At 43.7% G+C, this 17,484-nt stretch overlaps 2 protein-coding genes across 2 annotated transcripts; one reads left to right on the forward strand and one right to left on the reverse strand.

The window, feature by feature from the left end:
• Positions 1-46: 46 nt before the first annotated feature.
• On the forward strand, positions 47-11,100 carry mtap (methylthioadenosine phosphorylase). The gene is made up of 8 exons (XM_030094424.1): positions 47-178; positions 2,549-2,635; positions 2,738-2,796; positions 2,923-3,090; positions 6,294-6,396; positions 6,476-6,715; positions 9,492-9,614; positions 10,926-11,100. Exons 1-8 carry the CDS (start codon positions 155-157, stop codon positions 10,962-10,964), a joined length of 843 nt encoding a protein of 280 aa, XP_029950284.1. The 5' UTR covers positions 47-154; the 3' UTR covers positions 10,965-11,100.
• cdkn2a/b (cyclin-dependent kinase inhibitor 2A/B (p15, inhibits CDK4)) lies at positions 10,202-15,722 on the reverse strand. The gene is made up of 2 exons (XM_030094426.1): positions 15,361-15,722; positions 10,202-13,747 (listed from the first exon to the last, which is right to left on the reverse strand). The coding sequence occupies exons 1-2, from the start codon at positions 15,487-15,489 to the stop codon at positions 13,496-13,498; spliced, it is 381 nt and encodes a 126-aa protein (XP_029950286.1). The 5' UTR covers positions 15,490-15,722; the 3' UTR covers positions 10,202-13,495.
• Positions 15,723-17,484: the final 1,762 nt, after the last annotated feature.

Below are 17,484 nucleotides of genomic sequence, written 5' to 3' on the forward strand. Positions count from 1 at the left end.
CTGCACGGGGTGCTCAAACCTCTGCTCTCCAGAAGCAGCTTTTACTGTGAAAAGCTGACAGGAAGAGGAATGTGGTGTCCGGAGTCCTGTCGGATGTTGTTAAAAGGTTCAACTTTCTGTTATCTCCACTTCTCCCACGACAAAAACATCCGTTATGGCATCCGCGGCGCCCATCAAGGTAAAATCCCGCCGTCTAATCCCGGATTACAGCTCCAGTCCGCTGATGGGGGGAAGCCGGTGACAGGGGGGCTTTCTACCGGATGTGTCGATGCTGTTAGCATCACATTAGCACACAGAGAGAGAGCCGGACGGCTTTTCTAACACGAATGCGGCGTGTGAGCCAGTGGCAGTGTGTCTTGTGGTGTGGGTGTGGACCCTCTGAGCCACATGGCCACAGACCCGCAGCACCGACAGGAGAGGAAGGCGCAGTCCTCATCCTCATCCTCATCGCCACAACTTTACATAACCGGGCAGGGGACTGATCACCCCAGGAAGATTCATGTCACTGTGTAAAGGAGGGATGGGGATAGGAGGGGATCCAAAAGAAAATTTCCGTGAAAGCTGCAGGTGTCGTGCCAAATTCTGTAACCCTGTAGGGATTTCCCCCCACCTCCTCGTGCAAACACGTGCAACTGGCGCTAAACTGAGAGGAGTGCAAGTTTCCTCTGCTGCTGCATGACTGTGAAGGATCATGCAGTAAGACGAGATTGGATCCAAACGTTCAGTGTTTGCAGGAATGCAGGAACAATTTGCATATTTGTTTTCTGTTTAGATAAATTTGCCCTCAAGTATTGCTCCTATCAGAACTTAAAGGGGACATATTATGCCTTTTTCACTTTGCGAAGAGTTTCTCATAGTAGTAGTGTGTTGCCGTAGCCTCATTATGACGTTCAAATGTGAGAACTGTCTGTTTCCTCCCTGTCTTGCTACACCACGTTTTGTGAAAATGAAACTGAAACAGTGGAGTTTGAGTTTGGTCCTCTTATCCTGAAATAAAAGGATTTAACTCCTCCCCCTGACTGTGCCCCCACCGTGTGTGTGTGTGTGTGTGTGTGTGTGTGTGTGTGTGTGTGTGTGTGTGAGAGTGGGTGTGGACAGATGCGTTCAAGTGCATGATCCCAGAGTGGAAAAATCTGAAGACGCGCCTGAGACGTCTCCGCTGTTACGCCTTTGCCGCATATATTTATTGAGAGGATTGCGTCATCGCCCCGCCTCTACAACAGGACGCATGCGCGGAAGTCCGACAGAACCACAACAACAATGGCGCTTCAAAATGTCTTTTAAATATCTGTGCAAAATAGTAATTGTACCTCGTCGTCCGTCCACACCAAACTTTCCTCAACTTTCGCGCCGGAGGTCGCCATCTTTTGCGTTTGTTTCCAATGCAACGTGAATACAACACGCTTTTATACGCTACCCAACTGTTACTGCACTTCAGCGCCGCCAGTGGGCTTGGCATATGTATTACAGCGTTTACATGCGTCTTCAGTTCACTAATGTGGACGCTTTTTTTTTTTTTTTTTTTTCTTGCTGACTCCGTCTTTACACAGTGCATTTTGTAAAATATGACTGTTTGCCTCCGTGTGGACAGGGCCTTAAATACTATGTTTTTGGGCTTCTGAGACCCATATGACGTGACTGAAAAATACCATAATATGTCCCCTTTAAAAAGCAGTGGGCTTGATGTTTAAACCAATGCTTGAGGGAATCAGTTACAACAAACCAGGATTTATAAACAGACTAGGATTGAAGTGAAATATCGCCATCAGATCTTGTCTTCAGCGTTTTTCATTTGTCTTCCAACCATTAAATAGGCTCTATGCACAACTTCACCACTTCCTGAACTTCAGGAGGCTCCTTGTTTCCTGTCTTTCATGATAGGACGAGCTGATTAACGCAGGTGTGTCTGACGTTGTTACAGAGGTCAGACACACCTGCATTAATCAGCTCGTCCTGTCATGAAAGACGGGAAACAAGGAGCCTCCTGAAGTTCAGGAAGTGGTGAAGTTGTGCATAGAGTCAATTAGCCTCCGATTGAGAACCATAAAACACCAACAATACATGTGATTCATATAAAGTTTGGATTTAGTGCAGTGCAGATATTTAATTAATTTCACTGATCCCTTTATATGATGAATGTTTCTGTTATATTCAATGGTACTTTGTATCTTTTCTGATTGAAGCATCTTTTACTCAAATTCTAACCTAAGCTTCAGTCTTAACGGCCATGTTTACATGGGTCCAAAAATCATGTGAGTCAGTTTGAAATGATCTTTAAATACTAACAAATGCCTGTTTTGAATGCCTAAATCACAATCTTTTTAAACCTAAATATTCTTGTGAGCTCTGTGTAGAGACACTGGTGACCTGACGGTGCGCTGGCTCTCTGCAGGCTGTCTGATGAAATATGCACGGCGCAGCTCCCCTGTGGTATTGCAAATGCTTTCGCAAGTCAAATTGAGAATGCTGAAGCCAGCTCAATTTGATCCAGCTCTACTATTGAATCAGAAATAAAGGTGTTTTAACTTGTCTCTCATTTTACTTCCAGATTGGAATTATTGGGGGTTCAGGCCTTGATGATCCGGACATCTTGGAGGGAAGAACCGAGCGTTATGTTGACACGCCGTATGGAAAGGTTAGCTGCACAGTGTTAAAGTCTGTAGATTAAATACATTTTACAGTGAAGTTTTGTTTCTAATTGGACTTTTTTTTTTTTTTTTTTTGCCCCCCTAAACAGCCATCCGATGCACTGATCCTGGGAAAGATAAAAAATGTAGAATGTGTGCTTCTTGCAAGGTAAAAACAGGATGCTATGGAGTAGGATTTGGTTTTTCATTAGCACCATCTAGTGGTGAAACTGTTAACTACAGTATTAAAAAGTACCTTAAAATGGTTTGTTTTCATGCACTGTGTCGTTCTCAGACATGGCCGACAACACACCATAATGCCTTCCAACGTGAACTACCAGGCCAACATCTGGGCCCTGAGAGAGGAAGGCTGCACACATCTGCTGGTGACCACGGCCTGCGGCTCGCTCAGGGAGGAGATCCAGCCGGGGGACATCGTCATCATAGATCAGTTCATCGACAGGTCAGTGAGAGACGGACCGATCGGCTCATCAGGTGCAGAGACTGTGTCCTTGATATTTCTTTAAAGTTATACTTTATCCAGCAAACTAGGATCATGGCTCACAGTTCAGGTGTTCATTGGTAGGATTTATGTTACTGAGTGACAAATGCTGCCAAACTCACCCTTCCAGGTACTCAATAACAAAGTGGGAAGGATCCAGTTGAGCACGTTTGGCACAGTCCTTCCAAGTCGCATGACTGTTTACCGTCCTGTTCAGTGGGAAACATTTCATACTTCCGCTTGATATTTCATCTGCTTCTCGAATGTGACAGTTTGCTCCGAGCCGAGGAGGAATTACAGTGTTGCAACCGTGATCTTCCTCCATGCCTCGTCACCAGCAGACCGACAGGAAGGAGCCACAACCGTTAGAAATATCTCCACAGCAAAGCGTGCAACATTCTGTTTGTCTCTTGTTTCCTTCTTTGTGTTACTTTCCTTGAGATTTGAGCGTTTCAGCATCAACAAGACTGACACATTTACACTGATCGGAAATTTAGAGCTGCCAGTGATCCCGAAATGCATGTTTTGACTGTGATAGGAAAGCTGAAAAGCTATGCTTAAACATGCAAACTTTGCACAGAAAGAACTTCACGCCAGCCCAGAACTGAACTGGGAACAGTCATGCACGGGCCTGCAGATTTTAATTTTGTTGCTTTGGGATTGCAGGTGCTAGGACATGAATACTGTTGACTGTAAAGACCAGCAAACACTTTATATAGATCAGCAAAATTTAATTCAACCTTAAACAAAACAAACTATTTTTTTTCCCAAGGAATCTAAATACATCCAAGTCAACAAATGCAGCAGTGTGGATGTGGCAGGACAGGATCCCCGCTGTCAGCAGCCTGGTTCCCTCGGTCATATATGAGGCCTTTAACAGAATTTCTGCCTTTTCATCAGTGAAATTCTTCAACTGATCCCCGTGTGTGAACGCACGAGTTACCCAGTCTCAGCAGTTCAAATTACAGCTGGTGGATATGAATTCTTCCCAAAGCACACTCTGCTCGCCCAGATGATCTGCGTTTGTGTCACTGGAAGCATGCTCAGACCTCCAGGCGTATGCATGCACTGCATGTCGAGCTTCCGGAGGTCACGACCCTGCGCCGTGTTCTCAGTCGAGTATTGATTAAGCAGCGAGATGTGCCATTACGATGCCAGCCTTATTACCCACAAGCCTCCAAACGTCCGGTTAAAAAAGGGATGGGTGTTAAACCGTGCTGGGTCACGTGTCCTGGAGGGGGTTGGACCCTGCGCTGCCGACGCCGTTCAACCATCAGCAACACAAACAAAACCTATTTATTCAAAATGAGGAAGTTACATGTTTGGACTTGATCAGACTTGTCCTGCAGCATGTGACAACATACTCGTGAAGGCGCCGTGCTGCCACTTCTTGTCGTGTGCAAACCAGGCCACTCTGTGATGAGTGTCTCTTTGTCAGATTTTATCTTTAATCTCTTACAATATTCTCACTTGGATTTCAAATCTTCTGCAACCTTTGTTTTTATAAAAAAAAATGTTTTTTTTAAGTGCTGCCGTCAGTGATGCTGGCTGGCTGCTGCAGCATTAGCATTCAGTTTACTGCTTATGCTTTTCCGCCCCGAACAGATTCTATTTTTAGGACCTAGAAACCCCACTTCTGACTAAGTAGGCGGCATGGTGGAGTAGTGGTTAGCAGTGTGAAAACATCCGGGATGGTTTCTAGTTTATGATTGGGTTTAGGTTAATTTCAAATACTATCAAACAAAGACAACATTGTTGAGTTCAAAGATGAATGCTGATTCATTCCAAAATGAATAATGGTTTTATTCATGTTCTAATTTATCCAAAACGTACCATTATTTATTGTTTTACATATAACTCCAATGCATGGCTGTCTGCAGCGCATTCTTTCTGCATTTCTAAAATAATTGATAATCACAGGGTGTAGGAGCCATTCCCTGCAACAATGCTCCTGAACCGCCGCTGCTAATTGAATGCCAGGCCGCCCAGATAACTTGATTTCTGTTGCATAAGAACGCATTGTGCTGGGCTCATGGTTCAGCCCACGCTTCTGTACCGTTGGCTTTTCGCAGGGCAGGGCTGCAGCCGCAGCTCACAAAATATTTAAAGGCTGGCTTCAGTGTCTCCGTGCCAGGGCAGCGAGCAAGAGAGACAGGGTTGGGCGCGGGCTTTTGAAGATTATCGTCATTAAAGGCATTCATAGTTTGGATGTCTAAGATGATTATGTTTTGAGTCAGGAAACGGAGCGATGGCAGAGACGTGTCTTCAGTCACCCAGATGGGAAACATTGTGATCTGCACACTTCCTCATTCACGGGTTATGCAGAAATGTCGAGGCAAACTGTAAATGTTTGTGTTGTTTCTTTCTCTTTGTGAAGCTCGGGATTGTTGCCGCACTGTCCGGTAGATTGGATCAATTCCTGAATTGACTTACTAAAGCTACTTGCTTGAGATGCGCACATTCTTCAGATAATCTCACAATTATCTTGTGCTCGGTTGCAACAATATTGTGCAAAAGGGAGGCGACTCATTAAATCTTTTCATCACCTAACCTCTGGTCTGTGATCAGCTGTTTTCATATTTTGTAGCACTGTGATCTCTGCTGTAGTTATTTGCTGTTCCTTGCCCTCTGACCTCCCCTGGATGACTTCGCCCTGCTGTTTTTGGGTGGTCCACATGAAACCCGCCGTCCTGATGGTGTTCAGTGGCGTCTGTCGCTTCATTTCTTGATCCTCTTGACTCATCTTCCTCTGTTACAGTAAAAATAACCCATCAGGTCTTGTTATTTGACTGAATGGTTCCCGTTACACAGACCACAGGTGTAACAATTAAACTTCAGCAGAACTCATTGCGACATTTGCAAGAATGTGCAAAACTGTAATCACGGACGGCTGTGTTGGCTTTGAGTAATCTGAGCTATGAAAGTGTATGAGTACAGTTTGGAAACAAGCGAGCAAAATGAAGAACAAGACTGAAATCAGTGGCTGTGGGTAAAATGTTTGACTGGCTTTGACTTTCTGAGTCAGAAGAGGAAACAGCATTTGGATTTACCCTTATATTACCAGCCCCGTAGTGTCCAGGAGCTCCGTGAGGAAAGAACTCTTTTTTTTTTTCTTTTTTTTTCTTTTTAACGTACAAACCTCTGATCTGTTTTCTTCCTGCCAGGACGACCAAGAGAGCCCAGACGCTGTATGACGGGCAGCCCACAAGCCCCCCCGGAGTGTCTCACGTCCCCATGGCCGAGCCTTTCTGCAACAAAACCAGAGACGTGAGTCCCCCCGATGTGCCACATGCTTTCAAGATAACGTGTGTATAACGGCCCCCGGCTGCCGTGCGTCCCGCTGCAGGTCCTGGTGGAGGTGGCCCGCAGCCAGGGCATCAAGTGTCACGTCCGGGGGACCATGCTGACCATCGAGGGGCCCCGCTTCTCCTCGCGGGCCGAGAGCCTGATGTTCCGCCAGTGGGGGGCCGACGTCATTAACATGACCACGGTGCCAGAGGTGGTCCTCGCCAAGGAGGCCGGGCTGTGCTATGCCAGCATCGCCATGGCGACCGACTACGACTGTTGGAAGGAGCACGAGGAAGCAGTGAGTGGAAGGGCCAGAGGTCCCAACCGTGGCTCCCAGTGGCTTTGATGCCTCTCGTGTCCGTTGAGTCCGTTACGGGCTGACGCAACGTCCCGCCTGATCTCCGTCCCGCTTTGTCTCATTGTTCAGGCGACAGTGAACAGAATTTCAATTGTATCAGAAATGGACTTCACTGGTGTGATGTATTTTACTCTGTCGGACACACATTCTGAGAAGCATCTAAAAAATTAGCACATAATGAACACATGGATATCTCACTGCTTTTGCTTGATATTCCAGCAACAGAGGAAAAAAAGAATTAGTTTGCACCGCAGCAGTTAGTTTTTGTCATTATGTTGTGTTGTTTGCGGGACCACCTGTCTTCTGCAGTTCTCTCGACCACACCGCATTCTGCCAGTGCGTGACCCACTTCACCACCTGAGCCACGCTTACCCCCGTCAGGCTTTTGGTCGTTGGTAATTTCAGCCTTAAGGCCGCCAAGAAGCTGCTGCAAGCTGCCATCATCAGAAGCTGTTTGGTTCTTTCTGCTTTATTTTTTTACCAAATCAGGCTTCTGCATAAGAAGAATAACACTGGGGTGATTTCCCTCAGCGGGAACTTAAAGGGTTAATAACGTGATTACCGCCTGTACAGAAAAGAAAAACCAGTTTGACATAAATCAAGTGTGCATCAGGCTGTTTAAAGCAGTTTACCTCGCCGTCCAGCAGAGTGCACACTTTAAATTCACAAATCAGCACCGCCATGGGAAATGTTGAATTGTGACTAATAGCAGAGCAAAGAAGACATGATTGAGCAACAACGTGCTCAACAAGGCCAAAATAACATCTTGTGAAATCTGAGGTATTTTTACAGTTTAACGCTGCGGGGGACTAAATTACAGACACAGGACAAACATTCATGACTCAGGAAAGTGAAACAGTGACTCAGCTTTTAACCGTTTATCCCAGCATCAGCGGAGGGGTCAGGGGTCACCGCAGTGTTGCATCCCTTCCTCCACACTGGTCCGCAGGAGACGTATCGGCAGCATGTAAAGAGGTTACGAGATGGAGATGTGGTTTACGGTGAATGCGTGGCGCTCGACCACAGAGCCGTTCTGTCAGCGAGCTCTGAGCTCCGTCACGAGGACGGAGGGCTCGCGCCGCCCAGGGTGGCTGTGGCTACGCCCGGAGCGTTCCTCCATCGAGCGAGCGAATACTGCGACCTTGAGTTTCCTGCTATACGAGACCAATAAAAACCCATGAGTTTCTGCCACCTGTGCTCAGATGTGCAATAAAGCAATTACTGCACGATTATCTGCAGATTTCTGCTGTCGGCTCGGAGATAGGCAATGGTCTTGATACGGAAACACAGCATGAGGAAGCATTTGTTTTTAGTTTAAATTATTTCGATGTGTTCAGTGTTGAAGTCAGACAGTTTTTTTTTTTTTTGTTTTTATGACAGAGAAAGCACTTCCTCCAGCCTGCTGTTGACTGTCATTAGTTGGATGGGTCGTGCACGCAGCCTTTTACCATCTGTTTTAGTATAGCATGGTGTGTATGACCGGGAGGGGAGGGGAGGGGAGGGGGGAGGGGGCACTCGGAAGCCACATCAGGCCACGAACACACTGCTGATAATCTACTGTGTGTAGGCGAGTCTTTCTTCTTCTTTTTTTTTTTTTTTTTTTTTAATGTGCCATTTGTCAGTGATCCAGCCCAACTCACAACTCCACTTCCGAGTTCCTGCAGCTGACCTCTTCCCCCTCCTGTTGCAGAACACTCGCCACATCCTTCCGCCCCCTCCAACCCTCACGCTCCCTCCCTCCCTCCCTCCCGGCCCACTGCTACCTCCTGCCGTCTCCTCCTCTCCCTCCTACCCCCCTCCACCACCGCCAGTCGGCTCGCCTGCCAGCCTCCGGTGGAAGCCCCGGCGGAGGAGGTTGAGTCACTCTGAGTCATCGGCTTCACTGTCTTCGTCCTGGCAAACGCCACGAAAACATGACCCCAGCCTTCAAGCGAGACCTTTTCCAAACAAAGCCCTCAAGAGAAGGGTCAAGAAAGGCCTGCTGCAGATAGACGGCCTGCAACTCTTTCAGTCATTTATTGATTTGCTCATAACTCTTTGTGATTAAACTTCTAGCTGTTAATTAACCATCTATTACCACGTGTGGATTTGATTAGCAGCATTTTTTTTTTTTTTTATACTGGGAGCTGTTTGAATTGTACTCACACCGCTAATACATAATGAGTCACTGGTGTGTGTGCGGGGCACAGGTGGCCATCAGGAAAACAACTCCCTGCTCTTTGCAGATGCCCCGTGGCAGATTGTTGCATGAACCTGACAGCTGTTTCCACAGATTACTGACAGCTCCTGTTCTAACCGTGATTCGATGAAACGAAGTTTTCCTTCTCGGTGCTCAAGTTCCTCTGCGGGAACGAGTTTGTGCTTCACCTTTTGAACACATGAACACTGATTTCTGTCTGAATCGGTGGTAAATTGTCCTTTAAAATTCTCATTTACTGTTTATAAGGTTTGATGTTTTCATATTGGCAAAAAAACAATAGTTTTGAAGTTGCAATTTAAGCAGTCGAGTACACATGTACAGTGTTATCAGAGAAATTTCAATCAATATTGTGAACCTCCACCTTGATGGAGGTAAATGAGTCAACCTGTGTCTTCTTCTACTCACAACAGGAGCTCTGCTGTCTCTGTTTACATCACACCTTACTAATAGTAATGTCCACTCAGGTCTTTTAATTTAACATATTTCCTTTTCCCCCGCCTCCCCCCCTCGTTTCAGGTTTGTGTTGACAATGTGTTGAAGACGATGAAGGAGAACGCCAACAAAGCCAGCAGTATCCTGCTCACTGCAATACCCCAGATTAGTCAGATGGATTGGACTCAGACAATGAAGACTTTGAAAGTGAGTTGTCAGCTTCGCGGTGATTCATTTCCATTCAGCAGGTCTTTAAAGAATTTACCCATTTACCCTCTCACTGCCTATCTCCCAGTCAGGTTGCAGTTATCGGGTTTTCTGTTTTATTGCAGCGCCACTCGAATGCTGTTTGAAAAGAATAATCCAACCTTATGGTGTGCGTGACCACATTCAGATACACACTGGTGTGAGGCAGGGATTACCAGGCTGACGTACTTCCATTTCCGAGGAGAACTCAGACAATGTGACACATTGTGCTCTGCTGCACCGCGATATTAAAAGCAATTCTTATTACTGTGCTGCAGTGAAGTGGCAGTTTGCACACTGGCCTCTTAGTCACAGTGACCCATGTTGTCCTTCTGCACGCGCTGGTTTTCTATAGTTAGTTGGGAAAAAAAAAAGTTTCAGGTACGTTTGCTCGATGAATCGCAAGCATTGCAGTCATTGCAAAAGACTGACTGAACTCCTTTGTTTCCATGCATTCTGCATTCATGCTCTGCAAGCTGAAAATGACCAAATTTTAAATATGAAAGCTTGCAATTTAGAAAAATGGTGCAATGAAGTTATTTAGAAAATTTTCGATTATAGACGGCTTTATTTAATTCACGCCTGAAGGCCACAGGGCTGAATTTAGAAGCACAACAATACAGGAAACGATACCAAAAACAAAAAAACTCGGCAAACCGCTCGGCTGCAGAGGAACATTTAGAAAACAGAGAGAGGAAGAAAAAGCCGGAGTCGGTTTGGACAAGAGAAAAAGCACTGTTATTTGAAAGAACGCATCTCAAATCATGTCTTTATTGCCAGTCGGTGACCATCGCCCAGCTGGTACAGAAGACTGATGGTTTATTGCTGTCTGAACTTTGTTTTTTTTTCATTAGAAATGGAAAAAAAATCATAAATATATGAAGTAAATGTAACATTTCAGAGTGGGAATGCATGACGCCACTTAAGTGCTTTGAGATTACTGAAGTGCTTTAAAATCGTATCCAACCATCCATCTTCTATACCTGCTTTATCCGGGTGTTTGGAGCTGGAAGCAGTGTCCAGCGTGGACAGATCGCTCGTCCCTCCTCACAGGAAGACAGTCGCATCAGGTCTGCTGTGAGGTGACACTTGTAACCGCTTCATCTTTGACACAGTGAAGGAAAACCAGAATTAAATGACTCATGTTTTTCAGTAGGATAATGAACTCCCTCAGATGTAAACACACATAACCAAAAAAAAAGACCATTTTATCTCCATTCAGTGACACACAGAGGAAGCTGAAAGGCCGTTTTTCTTCTTTTCTGCTTTCAGTCAATGGCACAGTCTTCAGTCATGTTGCCCAAACACTGAACGTGGATCCGACATGAAAGCAGGATGAGAATTCCAGACACAACCTCCGCACCGCACCGCCCCGGACGCAGACGACAGACCCGACCCTGCCTGTGGATTCGTCATCAGTGAATCACAAGAAAGTGCCTCACATTAATAATGCACATGCAGCAGTTTCGATGTTTTGTCTCGACTGAAAACACACAAAAATCCACGAAACAGGCTCCCCTCACCGATTCACGGGTCCTTCGGTGTCTCTGGAAAAAGTTTACTTTCACCTCCAAACACGTCTGGGTGAAAACATTTCAAAATAAGATCAACGGCAGATTTAAATCTTGAAATGATTGGAGATATTTTGTAAGTTTTTACTTCTGCTGTTTGGAAATGTTTCAGATCTTTCTATCTGTTGCCTGCAAGCCGTCGGTGTCTTTGTTTCCGTTGATCCAGGATCCAATAAAAACACTTTGAGCAGCATGTGGATCCGTCCTTACTGCCTTAGTTCCAGCACTTACTTTTACTCTCAAAGCTGACTATTATTGAAGACAGAAAAGTTAAAGTTAAATGACTAATTTTGCTAATTGACCTTTTTTAAGTTTTCCTTTGATCACAGATTCAAAATGGTTCACTAAACCATTTTTTTGCTAAAGGCATTTAGCATTTAACAGTATTAGAGGCTGTTTTTAGCAACATGAGAGGATCGTATTTACTGAGCGGTACAGCTGAATGACACAGTCAACATGTTTGATATACTGAGATAATAACATCAAGGATTTGTGGGGATTTCAGTTCCCCTTTACGTTGTTCTCCTGTGATTGAACATGTCTCTTGTCAGCATTTTGTTGAAGATTTGCCAAGCGGCACATTGCTCAACGCGATTAGGCACCATGTACTTCTGTCTTCATTTACCTTTTTTCCAACAATATGCATCTTGCACCGTTTCAATAAATATATTTGACAATTCAGTCATTTCTAAAGATGTTTTTCTCTTTTATACTCCTCTACCCAACCCAGATTCAAACCCAGAGCATGAGGAGTCCTGACCACTAAACCAATGATACCTCTCGTAATTTTATTCAATCTGAACTGTGTTACATCCCTACATGAAATAAAGTTAAATTCAATATATTTGTTTCAAGCTTTCAAATACTTTTTTTTAAAGCAAAAAAAACTCCTAAATGTGTTGTTAGATATAAGAAGCTGCTTCCCTCAGGAGCGTAATGATGTCAGGGTATTTAAAATCTGCCTTTGCCTGCACAGAGAGATACAACTTGATTGGCTACATAAATCTCGATCAATGTTTAACTAACAGATAAAATTAATAGCTTTATAATCATGTTTATGTCCTGATGATTTCTTTCCTTTCATTTCTACAATAATGAAAGTTATTTTTACACAGCAGTCAGCCATGTGGAAGATTATTCTGTGGTAAGAGAACTTTGTCCACAACAAGAAGGTTCAAGTCGGTGTCACTCTTTATTTTATCCAAATTGTTAGTCCTCAGCGAACTGATACATATTTCTATGTTAAATTATATTTCTATCTTAAATTATATTTACAGATAAAAGTCACTTGAATCATTGAGTCTGCTGTTATTTCTGCTCGAAGCATTATTGATCTGGCAGTCCACGAAAATATCACTGATCTATTAATATAAGTGTCTCTGTGTACAGGAAATGTTTTATTTGATGCCAGTTGGTTTTTGTTTTAATAGCACAACTATGCAACATAGAGTCTTGTGGTGAACTATTGTGTCCACATAAAAATCACGCACCAGACGTCTCCTAATGCCAAGTCTCTATTTAGATTTTAAATAAATGTTTGTATAATCTTAACAGTGGAGTCACCTGAGGCCTGATATGCACATGATCATGACCTTGCAGGCAGGATAACGTGTTGCCTGTAAAACCTGTTTAGAACATGCAGGTTAAACTGGGCCTGCTATTCAAACACCGTCAGAGTGAATTCAAAACGAAAGTTAAACCTTTTTTTAAAAAAAAACAATGTACTTACACCACTACCTCCAACAATCCGAAGCCCAGTATTTTTTTACCAGCTTATACAGAAATGAATGTTTATTAAAGTGCATAATAAGCCAGATCTAAATATCAAACAGGAAATGGGGCTCAAAGTCTCTGCAGCTCAGAGATAAAAATAGTGCATCGGCTCAACGCTCAAGTGTGCAAAACATTTTCCCCCCTCAAATGGCTTTAGGCATTATTTGTTTAAATATCTGACATGAAATATGTTAAAAATGCACTATTATTACGTCTGACGGCAAAAAAAACGAAACACTTTACAAAATCCAGAATAAAAGGTATCACAGACTGAAACATCAGAGAGAAGTTAAGAAAAGCGGCGTGTAAAAAAGTGGATCCTTGATGATCTTACCCTACTTTTCCACGTTCTGTCAAAACCCTGATTTCGTTAAGGATGACGTAATGACGCCTTTCCAGACAGAAACAAATAAATCCACGTGCGTGTTTTGGTGCCGCAGGCCTCGCGAGGCCCCGCTCCTCAGAGTTCCCCGCTCCTCACCGGGCGGGCCTCGCTTTTCACAGAGTCTGCAGGAAAGACGCCACGTCCTCGTGGCCGTGCTGCGCGGCCAGGTCCGCGGGCACGTCGTTCGCGTGGTCCCGGGCCCGCGGGTCGGCCCCGAAGTGCACCAGCAGCCGCACCGTGTCCAGGAAGCCCGTCCTGGCGGCGTCGTGCAGCGGAGTCGCCCCGGTGCTTCTGTCCGCCACGTTGGGATCCGCTCCGTGCTTCAGCAGGACCTGAGCCACCGGCGTGCTGCCCATCATCATCACCTTCATCACAAGGCAAAGCCCGTCAGAGCCCGATTACAGAGCACAGCCACCAACAGTCCGCGCGCGTCGTGCGTCAAGAGCGCGTTTACGCACGACTGTAACGGGAGTTTGACACATCGTTATATAGCGAGCAAAAAAATGAAGAATTGATTACATTTAGACATTTATTCATGGTATCACTTTATGATGCTTATTTCCAAAAGATCTAATTAAGTTATTATTATTATTATTATTATTATTATTATTATTAAAATTCAGCACAGCTTAATAAACTGTATATTCGTAGCTATTAGTAGCTACTTACTGAACTTATGTTGTCATTTTGATATTTTAAAATACATGCTCTTTATTCTGCGCTCTTTTCTGTTTTAGGCTATCTGTTGTGTTTTGAATTTTTCATGCTATTGTATTTTAATTGTGGAGTTTCTTTCTCAATACCCTCTCTATTTATATTTTATACTTATGCCATTTAAATCTGTTTTTCCTATTGCTGTACCTACCACCAAAAAAAAAAAAAAAAAAAAGAAAAGAAAAGAAAAGACAAAAAAGAAAAAAATCCTTGTATGGGCAATTGAACGTGGCAATAAAACCTGATTCTGATTCTGATGTTAGAAAAATTTCTCTCAGGGATTGATGATTTCTTTTCTAGTCTTATCCCTATAATTATTATTACAGATAAACAAAAGCAAAGTGAATCTATGATATTGTAATAATTAGGATATGTGTTGCATGGTAACACATTTCAGTAAAGTGTATGATTGAGCTTCATATTTCTTCCTCTCTGTCTGCCTCACAAATATGTTTAATGTGTGTTTTTTGTAAAGAGTGTTTTTTTTTTATTTCAGTAGTGCAACTTTCTGTCTTTCTACAACACACACACACACACACACACACACACACACACACACACACACACACACACACACACACAAACACACACACACACACACACCAAACTTTTTTATTTTAGCAGGCTATCTATCTATCTATCTATCTATCTATCTATCTATCTATCTATCTATCTATCTATCTATCTACCTATCACTGCGTGCGTAGAAACAGGAGGGTATTTTTTTGGTTAGACTTAGAATCTGCATAAGATGTTCACAAAACACAGCAATTGCTTACTAAACCTATATTTTTTTAAATGTGTTTTTAATGTTCTGACTAAAATTTGTGTGAAAACGCCACATCAGAAGTCATAATAACCAGTAGGTAATGCGTTATCTATCAACATTCCAGATAACAGCGCATGATTTCGTTTAGTGTCATGTCTTGGTTGGAATTTTTAGTTGGGATTTTTAGCAATGGCCAAAAATATTTCTGACAGGAGGGTTGATTTTACTTCAAAAGTTAAACGGGGCGCAACACCAAGAATCACGGGACTGCACGTCATTATAACAGACGCTGCTCTTCACAAATACGAAACTAAAAAAAAAACAAACAAACAAAAAAACAATCAAAAACATCTTTTACTAAAATTATTATTTGAATTGAAGACACACCCCTGCCTGTGATGTTGATAAAATGACAGTTGCGCTTGTTCAGTAAACGCACCACGGTGCGAAAACGCGCCGCGTTCGGCCCCGGGAGGCGCATCTGGCGGCACTGACCTGCAACGCCGTGCGTCCAAATCTGTTCGCTCCGTTCACTTCGGCTCCGGCCAGCAGCAGATCCTCCACATCTGCAGCGTTTCCCTTCGCTGCGGCTGATGTCAGATCATCCTCCAGAGTCGCGGCCATTCCCGAGAAATCTGCGGAGAAATGCTGACAGATCTGGCGCTGACAGGTGGGATTGTGATGCTTATTTTGAACGCGGAGCGGTTCGTTAAACGCGGCGGATCGCCGGTGACCTGATCCCGGAGGAGCGTCCCGTCCCCGCTGACGCCTGTCAGTGAGTCCCGGTCCCCGATAGCCTTCGCAGACCGAGCATCGTCTGTCCGGCGGTGCGTCGGTGGTGTGTGTCCGGGCTTGTCTCTGTTTTGAATGAGTGACGTCACTGTCTGCTGCGCCGCGGTCTGCGCATGCGCAGCGGCAGCTGGATCCGTACACGCTCATTTCGGCTCGGCTTGCTCCTCCTCGGCCCGGAAACCAAGCAAATGACACAAATCACGTGAAAATCAATGTAGCTTAAGGCAGTTGACCTCTTCTTCTTTAAAATTATTTCTCTCTTTCTTCTGTAGAACATTCTCCCAGTGGCAACAGCTCCAGGACCAACTCAAGGTGAGATTGAACCAACAAGACTTATTCCTGCTGAGCCACAGCCACCCTGCTGGGGCTGTTCACATACGGTGGTCTACATCAGTTCCATCATTTTCTCTCAAAGTGCAACAATGATAAACCGTTGAACATAGATGTGAACAGAAATCCAGCAAATAAGAATGTGAACTACAGGTTAGAGAGGTTACAGCCCTTTGAGATGATCAAGCCTAAACCAGAGGCCGTGCACAGGCTTCTTCGGTAGGTTTGGTGTTGAGATTGTGGTTTATACATGCAAAAAAAAAAAAAAAAAAATCTAAATACTATGACCAAAGTAACCAAAGTTAAAAAAGAAGATTTTGCCTTTTTGTAACTGTAATGTCAAAATTCTGAACTGTTGAGTCACTGTTCAATGTAAAAGCATAACTTCAACCATCAAAAATAGAGGAAAAGCCACCGCAAAAGGCAGTTTCTTCAACTTCTGCAATTAAGGTTGCAAACAATAGACTAGTGATTAGAATATCGATAATAATGGACTGACTGGCTCTCTCACACACACTCAAAGAGAACAATAGCTGTGTTGTGATATGACCTCAGAGTAAAGCAGTTTTGTCTTGAAAGGAGTTACTCACCCTGCAATTAATATCTGGAAATGATTGAATTCAGACAGACATTCATTAGAGCATGTTTGTTTATTGAAACCAGCTGTGACCTGGTGATCCCATTCACTTTCAGCAGGGACAGTGTGTGGCGTGTGCAGCTGTCAAATGTCAGGTCAAACAAAAATCTAATTTAAACTTCCCACTTCCCGATATACCTGTCACATTTCGGTATCCGAGTCAGCTGCATCCACACACCGTCTGCTGAGTGGATTATGAATGAGACTGCAGGGTGCAGGGTTGTGGTTAGCTGAGAGGTTCCTGCATTCATTCTGAGAATCAGTGAGGCCGACTGCTGGTTTCACAGAAAAGCCTGAAAGAAGTCGAGCAGCATGTAATCATTCAGAGATCCCGGCAAGTAAACAAATCGGATATAATAACAAGCTGCATAGATTTTAAAATGATTTTGTAACCATTCAGTTTGACAATAAAAACTACAGATGATCATTTTGAATCACAATGCAAAACTTTGGGTAATGTTAATTTTGGGTAATGCTAATTTATACTGTAAACTAACTGAATTTTAGCCTGGTGAGATTTGTATTGGAAAATAAACGATGATGCAGAATAATTTCTATATTACATATTACAATTTCCATGAACAATCTTTTCTAGCATTTTTTTCTGATTTGCCATCCTCAGTTAGCTGAATGTCCATAACACTGCAACCAGAGTTACCCAAAAAGTAGGACTTGTTTCTAAATAAAAAGCATGCACATGCAAATCTCATAAACACATATTTGGTTCATTAAAAAACACAGACAACCGATCAACATCTCAATAACTCACCTCTCTGAAACATATCAGTCATAACTATTCAGTGTATTTTGTTTGTAGATTTGATACAGCCAATTTTATCCTCCTGCCTTTTGAAATGTCG

Source organism: Salarias fasciatus, chromosome 6, assembly GCF_902148845.1.
Source record: "Salarias fasciatus chromosome 6, fSalaFa1.1, whole genome shotgun sequence".
In the NCBI taxonomy this organism is placed as follows: Eukaryota; Metazoa; Chordata; class Actinopteri; order Blenniiformes; family Blenniidae; genus Salarias; species Salarias fasciatus.